The 13,396-nt window shown below is 42.6% G+C and overlaps 1 protein-coding gene across 5 annotated transcripts in view; it reads left to right on the forward strand.

The window, feature by feature from the left end:
* The window catches only part of CLIP1 (CAP-Gly domain containing linker protein 1), a 155,254-nt gene that overhangs the window by 126,341 nt on the left and 15,517 nt on the right, over positions 1 to 13,396 (forward strand). For all 5 annotated transcript variants that reach the window (XM_032168438.2, XM_032168440.2, XM_058425517.1 and 2 more), the window contains one exon: positions 11,266 to 11,318. In XM_032168438.2, the coding sequence (XP_032024329.1) occupies positions 11,266 to 11,318 (53 nt within the window). The remainder of the gene's footprint in view (positions 1 to 11,265; positions 11,319 to 13,396) is intronic.

Consider the following 13,396-nt stretch of genomic DNA (forward strand, 5'->3'; position numbering starts at 1 on the left):
TTTTAACAACAATAATAAAGTAATTATTTAAAAAAATATTATATCTGCAACTTAGGGAATCACTAAAGCCAAACGTCTGATTTGTTTAGGTTCTGTGGGAATCATCCTTTCGCGCAATCACGTGCATTCAAGCGTTATTACGTTTAGGAAATGGGCCAAGGGGTATGTTCAGTTCTTGAAAGTCTTTTTACAGCCTGTATATTCTCTTTCGTATCTTTTAAGTTTCTTGTTTGAGACCTTCCTCTAGACTTCTCTAGAGTCCTCTTAACCTCTCTGGCTTTTGAGGGGTTTTGTAGAAAGCCATTGCCTGGCACTGAGAAGTTATCCATCCTGGAAATGACTGCCAGAGTCTAGGCCAAAGGGTGTAGGTCTTTCCCACTCTGCCTCTGCATAGTTAAGGGTGTTTACATCTGAATAGAAGATGCACTTCAGCTGCACTAAAGATACAAGCAGTATTAAGGGAAGAGTAGCTGTTGTCTTTTCAGCACCCAGGAGTAAAAAGATTAAGGTGACACGTGCACACTCTCTGTGAAGAACTACTTGTATGTATTGGCTTCCGGCAGTCATGATACCCCCGCCCTGTAGCCACACCATTGATATCATTCTTCTTTTTTTTTTTTTTTTTGAGTCTCACCTTGTCGCCAGGCTAGAATGCAGTGGCACGATCTCGGCCCATTGCAACCTGCGCCTCCTGGGTTCAAGCGATTCTCCTGCCTCAGCCTCCCCGGTAGCTGGGACTACTGGCGTGCACCACCACACACAGCTAATTTTTGTATTTTTAGTAGAGACAGGGTTTTGCCATCTTGACCAAGCTGGTCTTGAACTCCTGACTTCAAGTGATCCACCTGGCTCATCCTCCCAAAGTGCTGGGATTACAGGCGTGTGCACCACCCAGCCCCAGTATCATTCTTTGATAAAGGACAGTGATAGCTGTGTGAATGTATTTGAAGATGTAAATTTTTTTTTTTTTTTTTTTGAGACAGAGGTTTGCTCTGTCACCCAGGCTGGAGTGCAATGGCATAATCTTAGCTTACTGCAACCTCTGCCTCCTGGGTTCACGCAATTCTTCTGCCTCAGCCTCCCTAGTAGCTGGGACTACAGACGCCCACCACCACTCCCAGCTAATTTTTTTTATTTTTAGTGGAGACGGAGTTTGGCCACATTGGCCACGTTTGAACTCGATCTCAGGTGATCCACCCGCCTCGGACTCCCAAAGTGCTGCAATTATAGGCGTGAGCCGCCATGCCCGGTGTGAAGATGTAAATATTCTCACATAATTCATGTACATATTCATATCAACTTAAACCAGTCCTAAGGCATGTGGTCTTTCCTGCATAATACAGAACTTTAGTTGGTAGCATAATGTGTACTGCTGCAGCTTGAATTCCCTGGGAAAGAGGCCGAGAGAGAGTTTAGTGTGATGATACTTACTGAAGTATGCTCTCGGGGCAGCTCCTATGGAAAAGAGGAGAAAGAAACAGGATTAGGCAGTGGGAGAAATTGAGCCATTATGCAGGCCCAGCAACAGCCTTGACCAATGCCGTGGGGAGCTCCGGAGCTGGAGTGGCCATGCAGATTTGTCCCAAACTGGACTGAGATGGCCAGTCTTTCGGTAATCCCATATGGATCAGTCATTGGATGTGATCCATCCTGGGAAGGCAACATGACCCTGCTGGAAGTGGCTCCGTAGTTGTGGTGATCCCTGATGGGGCCACCAGCTAAGCTGTCCCAGAAGCTGGGCAACACGGCTTGCCTAGAAAAGGGGGATCTATGCAGCCGATCACTGTGTCTGCCCCACTCCTTGCTTCTCTGAAAGGGCTTTGCCATACCAAAATGACTGAAGCTTCCTCTTCCATTTTTTCCCATTACCTTCTCCACTTCCAGGAGCAGAAGTCTGTGTGTGGGAGGCGAGACTAGAATTTCTCAGACACAGGGAATGGGTTTTGTGCTGTCAAGGTAGAGCTGCTATTTTGGACCCCAGAACACTTGCTTGGTTCAAGAAGAGACTAAAATAGCCCAAATGTGAACACCTCAGTTGAGCAGAAAGTTCTTCATTCTGTGAGAATCCTGGCTTCTGAGTGCCACTACTACTAACTCATACCCATTGAGAGTACCACATACTGACTATGACACATTCGTTCACGCAGTGCGTGGTTATTGAGTGCCTACTGTGTGCCTGTGTTCCAAAAATAGAGGAGATCACAATAAACAAAACAGAGAGGCACTTCTCTCTGGAGATTTTTATTCAAGTGGTTTTACTGAGCCTACAAAGCAGAAGTTGTATATGTCATGACTGTGGACTTCTAATGTCCTTCATTTCACCTGAGCTACTATTTTTCTTAGCGTAGCTGACAGACATAAAACAAAGTACCCACCATGTTTATTTACAAAATAGGGTTATGCATACATGAGCTCTTGGAGATTTTCCAGTCCAGTGTTCCCCAAACTATGATTATTTGTGCATCACTTTCACTGTAACATGGTTCTCTGAAATATTTTTCTTTAACTCTCCCTTTTTTCCCCTTTACATATCCATGTTCTTTTTTAACCTTTTATTAAAAGTTTCAAGCATACACAGAAGCAGAGTGAGCAGTACAGTGAATCTCTGTGTATAAAATTCCATTAGCAATTAACTCTTGGCCACTCGTCTCTGCTGTACTCCCATTCATCCTCTCTACCTTGTTTGCCCTGCATTTTTTTTTTTTTTTTTTTTTTTTTTTGAGGTAGTCTCACTTTGTCACCCAGGCTAGTGTGCAGTGGCATGATCACAGCTTACTGAAACCTCCAACTGTAAGGCTCAGGCAATCCTCCTGCCTCAGCTTCCTGAGTAGCTGGGACTATAGGCATGAGCCACCGCACTCAGCTCTACCCTGAGTGTTTTGAAGCAACTCCTAAATCCTAGATACCCTGTCAATTTCATCTATAAATTTTTTTATTTCCAAAGAAATAAGAATTATTTAATCAACATGTCACATGGATACATATGTAACAAACCTGCACATTGTGCACATGTACCCTAAAACCTAAAGTATAATAATAAAAAAAAGAAAAAAAGAATTATTTATTTTAAATTGTAATGTTTTTAAATTAGAAATATATTTATAGTATGAAACAATACAAATATGTGTAATTTAAAAGTTATTACTCCTCTTCATTGCCATTTCATTGAAGCTACATTATAAATGGTATATTTTTCCATGGTGTTCCTCATGTATATACCAGCATATGCAAATGCATATATGCATACATTGTTTTTGTTTTCTACAAAAGCCATATTGCACAAATTACTCCAACTTGCTTTCTTTTTCTCAAAGTCATCTTTATTGAGGTCTAATTTACATCAAATAAAATTTACCTTTCATAGGTATATAGTTTGGTGAGTTTTGACAAATATATACGGTCATAAAACTGACCCCACAATCAAGATTTCCTTCACCCCAAAAGGTTCTCTTATCCTTCTTTATAGTCAATTCAGTCTCATTCCCTGAAAACTCTTCTCTTTTCTGATCCAATGGTTTTACCTTTTTTAGTAGGTCACATAAATGGAGTCAAAACAGTATGTAACCTTATTCATAAACACAGTAAACATAAATGGATTGAACACTCTGAATAAATGGCAGAGACTAGCAGAATGGATTTTTTAAAAAGGGTCTACCTATATGCTGTCTATAAGAGATGCAATTTAGATTCAAAGCCACAAATAGGTTGAAAGTAAAAAGATGGAACAAGATATACCATGCAAACAGTAACCAAAAGCAAGCTGGAGAAACTATACTACTATCAGATAAAATAGATTTTTTTTTTTTTTTTTTTTTGAGACGGAGTCTTGCTCTGTCGCCCAGGCTGGAGTGCAGTGGCGCAATCTCGGCTCACTGCAAGCTCCGCCTCCCGGGTTCACGCCATTCTCCTGCCTCAGCCTCTCCGAGTAGCTGGGACTACAGGCGCCCGCCACCACGCCCGGCTAATTTTTTTGTATTTTTAGTAGAGACGGGATTTCACCGTGGTCTCGATCTCCTGACCTCGTGATCCGCCCGCCTCGGCCTCCCAAAGTGCTGGGATTACAAGCGTGAGCCACCGCGCCCGGCCCAGATAAAATAGATTTTAAGGCAAAAATTGTTACTAGAGACAGAGAACAACGAAAAAATATCAATCCATCAGGAAGATATAACAATTTTAAATGTAGGTGTACCTAATAACAGAGTCCCGAAATACATGAAGCAAAAACCGACAGAATTAAAAAGAGAAATCGACAATTCAACAATTATAGCTGAAGGCTTCAGTACCCCATTTCAGTGATGGATAGAACAACTATGCAGAGATGAAGAAGGAAACAGAAGACTTGAATAACACTCTGAATCAACAGGACCTAACAGTCATCTGCAGATTGCTCCATCCAACAGCAGCAGAATACATACACTTCTCAAGTGCACAGGGAGCATTCTCCAGGACAGGTTATGTGTTAGATGATCAAATGATTTTCAGTCAATTTAAAAGGGTGAAATATTTCAAACTGTTTTCCCTTACCACAGTAGAAAACGTTAGACATTATACATAAGGAAATTTGGGAAATTCAAAACATTATATAGCCTCATGTATCTAGTTTCTTTTTAATTTTTTGAAATGGAGTCTCACTCTGTTCCCCAGGCTGGAGTGCAGTGGTGTGATCTTGGCTTACTGCAACCTCTGCCTCCTGGGTTCAAGCGATTCTCCTGCCTCAGCCTCCTGAGTAGCTGGGATCACAAGTACGCGCCACCACACCTGGCTCATTTTTGTATTTTTAGTAGAGATGGGGTTTTATCTTGTTGGCCGACTTGTCTCGGACTCCAACCTCAAATGATCTGCTGCCCATCTCAGCTTCCCAAAGAGAAAATCTTTCACTATTTTTAATTTTAATTTATTGATTTTTAGTTGTTCTTTTTCTTTTTTTTTTTTTTGAGATGGAGTCTCGCTCTGTCTCCCAGGCTGGAGTGCAATGGCACAGTCTTGGCTCACTGCAACCTCTGCCTCCCAGGTTCAAGCAATTATGTCTTAGCCTTCTCAGTAGCTGGGACTACAGGTGCGTGCCACAACCCCCAGCTAATTTTTTGTATTTTTAGTAGAGATGGGGTTTCACCATGTTAGTTAGGCAGGATGGGGTCTCTGTCTCCTGACCTCAGATCTGCCTACCTTGGCCTCCCAAAGTGCTGAGATTACAGGCGTGAGGCACCGCACCCAGCCCTATTTTTATCTATTTTATTATTATTATTTGAGACAGGGTCTCACTCTGTCACCCAGGCTGGTCTCGAACTCCTGGGCTCAAGTGGTCGTCCTGCCTTGGCCTCCCAAAGTGTGGAGATTACAGGTGTGAGCCACTGCACCCGGTCTCTCTAGTTTCTTTCACATAGCGTATTCCTTTGGAGGTCTATCCATGTTGTTATGTATATCAGCAGTTTGGGATTATATCATAGTTGCTTTATCCATTTGGACACTGGGTTGTTACAGTTTGGGGGTGTTTTTTTTTTTTTTTTTTTTTTTTGAGATGGAGTCTCGCTCTGTCGCCCAGGCTGGAGTGCAGTGGCGCCATCTCAGCTCACTGCATGCTCCATCTCCCAGGTTCACACCATTCTCCTGCCTCAGTCTCCCAAGTAGCTGGGACTACAGGCGCCCACCACCATGCCCAGCTAATTTTTTTGTACTTTTAGTAGAGACAGGGTTTCACCATGTTAGCCAGGATGGTCTCGATCTCCTGACCTTGTGATCCGCCCGTCTGGGCTTCCCAAAGTGCTGGGATTACAGGTTTGGGGGTGTTTTGAGTAAAGTTGCTTTGAATTCGTGAAGAGGCCATGGCATATGTTTTCATTTATCATGGGTAAACACCTAAGAGTGGACTTGCTAGTGTGGTAAATGTATGTTTACCTTTTTAAGAAATTCTCCGGGAGGCTGAGGCAGGAGAATGGTGTGAACCTGGGAGGCGGAGCTTGCAGTGAGCCGAGATTGCGCCACTGCACTCCAGCCTGGGCAACAGAGCAGGACTCCGTCTCAAAAAAAAAAAAAAAAAAATTCTCAGGCCAGGCGCTGTGACTCACGCCTGTAATCCCAGCACTTTGGGAGGCCCAGGTAGGCAGATCACCTGAGGTCAGGAGTTCGAGACCAGCCTGATCAACGTGGAGAAAACCCATCTCTACTGAAAATACAAAACTAGCCGAGCGTGGTGGCACATGCCTATAATCCCAGCTACTCAGGAGGCTGAGGCAGGAGAATCGCTTGAACCCAGGAGGCAGAGGTTGCAGTGAGCGGAGATTGCGCCATTGCAATCCAGCCTGGGCAACGAGAGCGAAACTCCATCTCAAAAAAAAAAAAAAAGAAATTCTCAAACCATTTTCCAAAATTAGTACTATTTTACATTCTCACCAGCAATTTATGAGGTTTCCGGTTATCCCACATACTTCTTAGCACCTATGGGTTTTTGTTTTGTTTTGTCTTTTTAAACATTAACCTATTTGCCAACTAGGGAACCACTGGGATGGAGGGCTTGGGTGCCCAGGTGGCACATGGAGTGTATCTCAGTGTGGTTTCAGTTTACGGTCTCCTGATGACTGATGATGCCGAGTATCATTTCCTGTGCTTACTAACCATCTGTCTCTCTTTTTTGGTAAAATGTCCGTTCAAATATTTTGGTCATTTTTCATTTTGTTTTTGTGTCTACATATTATTGCATTGTAAGAGTTCTTACTATATTCTAGATACAAGTTCTTTATTGGGTTGTGTTTTGCGAATGTTTTCTCCCCATCTGTGGCTTGTCTTTATACTTACTTTTCTTTTTTTTTTTTTTTTTTTTTGAGACAGAGTCTCGCTCTTTCACCCAGGCTGGACTGCAGTGGCGCTACCTCAGCTCACTGCAAGCTCCGCCTCCCGGGTTCACGCCATTCTCCTGCCTCAGCCTACCGAGTAGCTGGGACTACAGGCGCCCGCCACCGCGCCCGGCTAATTTTTTTATATTTTTAATAGAGTTGGGGTTTCACTGTGTTAGCCAGGATGGTCTCGATCTCCTGACCTCGTGATCCGCCCGCCTCGGCCTCCCAAAGTGCTGGGATTACAGGCTTCAGCCACTGTGCCTGGCCGTCTTTATACTTTCTTAACAATATCTTTTGAAGAGTAGAAGTTTTAAGTTTTGGTCAACTCCACTGACAGGGCTTAGAAGCAACAAAACCCAGTACCAATGAGCACAACTAGTGTCTAGAGCTTGTTTTCTAAATACTCTTCACTAAAGGGGCCAGAAGTGCATAGAGAAATGGCTGATGCCAGGGCTGGGACGGAAAGAGTATAAGGTGAGCTTGGAATATTTTGTGTACCAAAAAGCAAGGAAGCACTCAAAGAATAATAGAGATTAGTGGAGAGGACATCAGAGCCATGTTGAAGAAGCTCCCACTGACCAAATGTGAGATAATTCGAGCATCAAAATAAATAGAGATATAATAGATTATAACCGATTGAATAACAGGAAAGCATGAATCTAAACAGGTATTAATAAATAAATGGAGGCCGGGCGCGGTGGCTCACGCTTGTAATCCCAGCACTTTGGGAGGCCGAGGCAGGCGGATCACGGGGTCAGGAGATCGAGACCATGATGAAACCCCGTCTCTACTAAAAATACAAAAAATTAGCCGGGCGTGGTGGCGGGCGCCTGTAGTCCCAGCTACTCGGAGAGGCTGAGGCAGGAGAATGGCGTGAACCCGGGAGGCGGAGCTTGCAGTGAGCCGAGATTGCGCCACTGCACTCCAGCCTGGGTGACAGAGCAAGACTCCGTCTCAAAAAAAAATAAAAATAAAAATATAAATATAAAAATAAATAAATAAATGGAAGCCAGGAGTAGTGGCTCACACCTGTAATCCCAGCACTTTGGGAGGCCAAGATGGGCGGATCACTTGAGGCCAGGAGTTCGAGACCAGCCTGGCCAATAAAGTGAAACTCCATCTCTACTAAAAAAAAAAAAAAATACAAAAAATTAGCCAGGCATGGTGGCACATGCCTGTAATCCCAGCTACTTGGAAGGCTGAGACACGAGAATTGCTTGAACCTGGGAAGCGGAGGTTGCAGTGAGCCGAGGTTGCGTCCCTGCACTCCAGCTTGGGTGACAGAGCGAGACTCTGTCTTGAATGAATGAATGAATGAATGGAAAATGAAAGCCCTTCCTCACAGTAGAAGGCCAACTAATATTTAATGGATGGAATGACAGAATCATACAATCACCATATGGTAACCAGCATGGTAATAATTTGTTCAGGCAAGAATCATCAATCTGTGCTAAAACAAGTATGTAAAAGTTTGTTGACTAACAGGATATTTACATAGTTTCAAAACATCCCCCCAAAATACATATTAATTACAGAGAAAAAAATAGTATTTTTCCAGTGGAGAAACATGGAAGATACTTCCTCCTTAACCAAGTGACCGAAGTTAACCTCACCAAAAATCAACAGTGTGTACCTCCTGATATCATCTGCTGAGAAGGACACAGGATTACTTCTGTGGTGTTCCTGCCAAAAGGTGTATGATTTGACTCTAATCACATGGAAACATCAGACAAATCCAAACTTTCTACAAAATAACTGGCTTATACTCTTCAAAACTGTCAAGGCCATAAAAGACAAGGAAAGAATGAGGAACTGGCCGGGAGTGATAGCTCATACCTGTAATCCCAGCATTTTGGGAGGCCATGGCGGGTGGATCACCTGAGTTCAGGAGTTCGAGACCAGCCTGGCCAACATGATGAAACCCCATCTCTACTAAAAATAGAAAAGTTAGCTGGGCGTGGTAGCACACATCTGTAATCCCCACTCTTTGGGAGGCTGAGACAGGAGAATCGCTTGAACCTGGGAGGCAGAGGTTGCAGTGAGCCAAGATCTCGCCACTGCACTCCAGCCTAGGTGACAGAGTGAGACTCCGTCTCAAAAAAAAAAAAGAAAAGAAGGGTCGGGCGCAGGAGCTGATGCCTGTAATCCCAACACTTTGGGAGGCTGAGGCGGGTGGATCACCTGAGGTCAGCAGTTTGAGATCAGCCTGGCCAACATGGTGAAACCCCGTCTCTACTAAAAATACAAAAAATTATCCAGGCATGGTGGCAGCGCCTGTAATCCCAGCTACTTAGGAGGCTGAGGCAGGAGAATCGCATTAACCCAGGAGGCTGAGGTTGCAGTGAGCTGAGGTAGGGACATTGCACTCCAGCCTGGGCAACAAGAGTAAAACTCTGTCTAAAAAAAAGAAAAAAGAAATAAAACTGCTAGATGCAGCTTGCTGTCTCCTAGATTGGGTAATAATCCTGGACCAGAAGAAGAAAAAACATTGTTTTCTATAAAGATCACTATAATAAATATCAAACATCTCCTCCTTGGAAATTCAGGCACATGGACCCTCTAAAAAAGAGGGAGAATCTTTGCGTATTGTGTTTTTGTAGGGTTGAATTATTTTTCAAATATTCATTAATGATTTTTATTTTCTGTTTTGTGAATTGTCTGCCATGCTCTTTGTCCATGTATATATTCATTGTAAAAATTTTCCAGTTTTAAGTATTGATTTTTTTAACTTTTAAATTATAAAACTAAAACAGATTCCTTCTTTAAAGAATAAATATAAACTGTACAAAGGGCATAAAGACCAAAATGAAAACTCTTCTCATCTCCATATCCCACTCTCCAGATGTTCTCTTTCTCATTTCATTTTTTAAAGTTTGCCTCCTACTCTTTTTTCTTCCTTTCATTCTAAAATTTTCTAAATATTTCTGTGAATTAGTCATGCAGCAAAAACATATATCTTAATGGGCTAGGACATCAAAGAGTCTATAAAACTATGTTAACCTTTACAGATTTCATGGTAAAGGGATATTTATGTTCAGAACATAATATAAATGTATATTGAAGAATTTTTAAAATAAGACCTCATAGCAAAGCATGAACATAAGTAATAATAATGACTGTAACTACTTAGAGTGAGCTAGTAACTTAAATTCTAGGCTGTTGGAAGCCATTACATAATCTTTGGTGTTATCTTTTTATTTAAAAAAGTATATAAGAGCTTTTTGACCCTTTAAAAAAAATCAACAGTGTGCAGCCTGGCCAACATGGTGAAACCCTGTCTACTAAAAATACAGACATTAGCTGGGCATGGTGGTAGGCACCTGTAATCCCAGCTATTCGGGAGACTGAAGCAGGAGAATCACTTGAACCTGGGAGGTGGAGGTTGCAGTGAGCCGAGATCGCACCACTGCACTCGAGCTGGGCAACAGAGCAAGACTCTGTATCAAAAAAGAAAAAAAAAAAAAAACATTAACAGTGTGAGTTGAAACTGGTGGTATTTGGCCAAACTGGGTAGTGCAGGTTGGAGGTAGAGATGATTCCTCCTTCACAAGATTAACTACCTGAATCTTTTGTTTTTTATCCTTCATGAGATAATAAAGAACCACTGGAAATTCTTTTGTAACCTCTTTGTTTTATACGTGAGAAACAAATGCTTGAATAATGCTTGAATATACTGACCCCTCAGTGAATGTGTGTTGAATTGATGGATGAGTAATTGAGGCCCACAGAGAGTATGTAGCCTGTACCTAGTCCTCTGCAATTTAGTGACACTTGACTTCTGCGGTTGAAGTAAAGGAACTAGAATGTTAGCAGTGGAGCTTTACTCACTCATTTAACAATTTTTTTTTTTTTTTTTTTAGACGGAGTCTCACTGTGTCACCCAGGCTGGAGTGCAGTGGTTCAGTCTTGGCTCACTGCAACCTCTGCCTCCTGGGTTCAAACGATTCTCCTGCCTCAGCCTCCTGAGTAGCTGGGATTACAGCACACACCACCACACCTGGCTAATTTTTACATTTTTAGTAGAGATGGGCTTTCACCATGTTGGCCAGGCTGGGCTCAAACTCCTGACCTCAGGTGATCTGCCCACCTTGCCTCCCCCTCCAAAGTGCTGAGATTACAGGTGTGAGCCACTGCGCCTGGCCAATTAACATTTTTGAATGCTTAAGATGTGCTTCATTGTGTTCAAGGTGTAATTGTTTAATATGTTTAACTCTCAGGTCCCTGAGGAGGGGGAGTTACTGAGGTCGTAAGTGATTTATATATTAATAACTGCACATCCTGTGATAGAGTGACCACTTGTCCCTCTTCATTGCTGATGAGGAAAGCCAGTGGCTTTAGCTGTCCTGGAGCTTGGGGGATGTACATGTGGGATGAGAAATATGCCTCTCTGTGGCCTGGTTATTAACTGAAGTTTTTTGTGTTTTTTTCGTAGCTGGAAGAAGAAAGATCTGTGCTCAATAATCAGTTGTTAGAAATGAAAAAAAGGTAAGCTTTCTGTTTATTGTTGTGTGTGTGTTTAATAAGATGTCAGAACATGATATGTGTGGTAACTTATAGTAGAAAACAAGTGACCTTCTTAGATTCGGAAAATGGCATTGTGATAGTTTGGTACTTGTAACTGACAAAATATGAAAATCCATTTGCAGGGCTAGGCGTGGTAGCTCATACCTGTAATCCCACCACTTTGGGAGGCCAAGGCTGGCGGATCATGAGGAGTTCGACAGCAGCCTGACCAACATAGTGAAACCCCATCTGTACTAAAAATACAAAAAATTAGCTGGGCATAGTGGTGGGCGCCTATAATCTCAACTATTTGGGAGGCTGAGGCAGGAGAATCACTTGAACCCAGGAGGCGGAGGTTTCAGTGAGCCGAGATTGCGCCATTGCACTCCAGCCTGGGCGACAGTGAGAGACTCTGTCAAAAAAAAAAAAAAAAAACATCCATTTGCAGAAGTTTCACTATTACTAAAACAAAAATAGTTTATAAGCCATGTTCAGTTGCCTTCACTCAGAGGTGATCTAAAATCAGATTGTCTCATGTTACACCACTGTTACCTCCTAGTTTCAGTAACTAAAAATACTAGAATCTTACATATAGTTATTAATCTGGATATAAATACTGATTTCAATTATATAAATATTTTAATGTTCACTAATAATGGGTAATGTCATTTTAAGTGTTTCTATTTGCTTTAAAAGGCTTTCTTTCTTACTCTCCCATGATATCAAATGATACTCAAATCAAAAACTAGGATAACTTTTTCAGTACTTTCCAATAAGGAAGAACGTGGCCCACACAAATAATTGTGTAGAAGTTTGATGCTTCTATAAGCTGATAAGTCTTTGTCTGCTCTTTTAAAATGTGCAGTTTTTGTTTAGAGAATGTCTGTGCTACACGGTCCAAGCAGGTTTAGGGGGTGCTACTGCAGAGAACCACAGTGTGTTCAGTGGGTGCTGCAGAATGGGTGCATATCACAACACTGATGTTCTTTTTCGCTTGTTAAAAACAAAACTAAAACTAAAAACAAACCTTAAAGAATAGCATAACCAGTAATTTCTCCATGCTCTTGTGGAGTGTTTTATTCCTACTCGTCAGGGCAGAGGAGGTTTCCCCACCAACCTGCAGAGGTGTATGTTTTACGCAGCACTGTCTCCTCTGCCAGCATAGCAGTTGCTTAGGAGTTGAGGGCTTTATTTATTTATTTAGATTTAGCTATTTGGATTCCATAAGCCACATTCGAAAGGATGTTAGGCCTTGGTCCAGGGATGCATTTTCTTTTTTTAATTTATTTTTTTCAAGACATGATCTTGCTCTGTCACCCCGGTTGGAGTGCAGTGGCTCAATCATGGCTTACGGCAGCCTCAATCTCCCGGGCTCAATTGATCTTCCCACCTCTCAGCCTCCCAAGTGGCTGGGACTACAGGCACGCGTGATCACACCTGACTAATTTTTTGTTTGTTTGTTTGTTTGTTTTTTGAGACGGAGTCTCGCTTTGTCGCCCAGGCTGGAGTGCAGTGGTGCGATCTTGGCTCACTGCAACCTCTGCCTCCTGGGTCCAAGCGATTCTCCTGCCTCAGCCTCCCGAGTAGCTGGGAGTACAGGCACCCGACACCACATCCGGCTATATTTTTGTATTTTTAGTAGAGACGGGGTTTCACCGTGTTAGCCAGGATGGTCTCGATCTCCTGACCTCGTGATCCGCCTGCCTCGCCCTCCCAAAGTGCTGGGATTACAGGCATGAGCCACCGCACCTGACTTTTAAAATTTTTTTTATAGCGACAAGGTCTTGTTATGTTGCCCAGGCTGCCTTTCTTTTTTTTAAATTTAGAATTACTTAGTGAAATTTCACTAAGGTGGTGTTTATACTCAGAATGCATGTGTGTTTCACCACTGCCATGCCCCTGATAAGTCTTTGTCTACTTTGTCTACCTTTTTTTTTTTTTTTAAAGGCAGAGTCTTGCTCTATCGCCACCTCCCAGGTTCAAGCAGTTCTCCTGCCTCAGCCTCCCAAGTTACAGGGATTACAGGCGTACACCACCACACCCGGCTAATTTTTGTAGTT

Source organism: Hylobates moloch, unplaced genomic scaffold, assembly GCF_009828535.3.
Source record: "Hylobates moloch isolate HMO894 unplaced genomic scaffold, HMol_V3 SCAFFOLD_12, whole genome shotgun sequence".
Lineage (NCBI taxonomy): Eukaryota > Metazoa > Chordata > Mammalia > Primates > Hylobatidae > Hylobates > Hylobates moloch.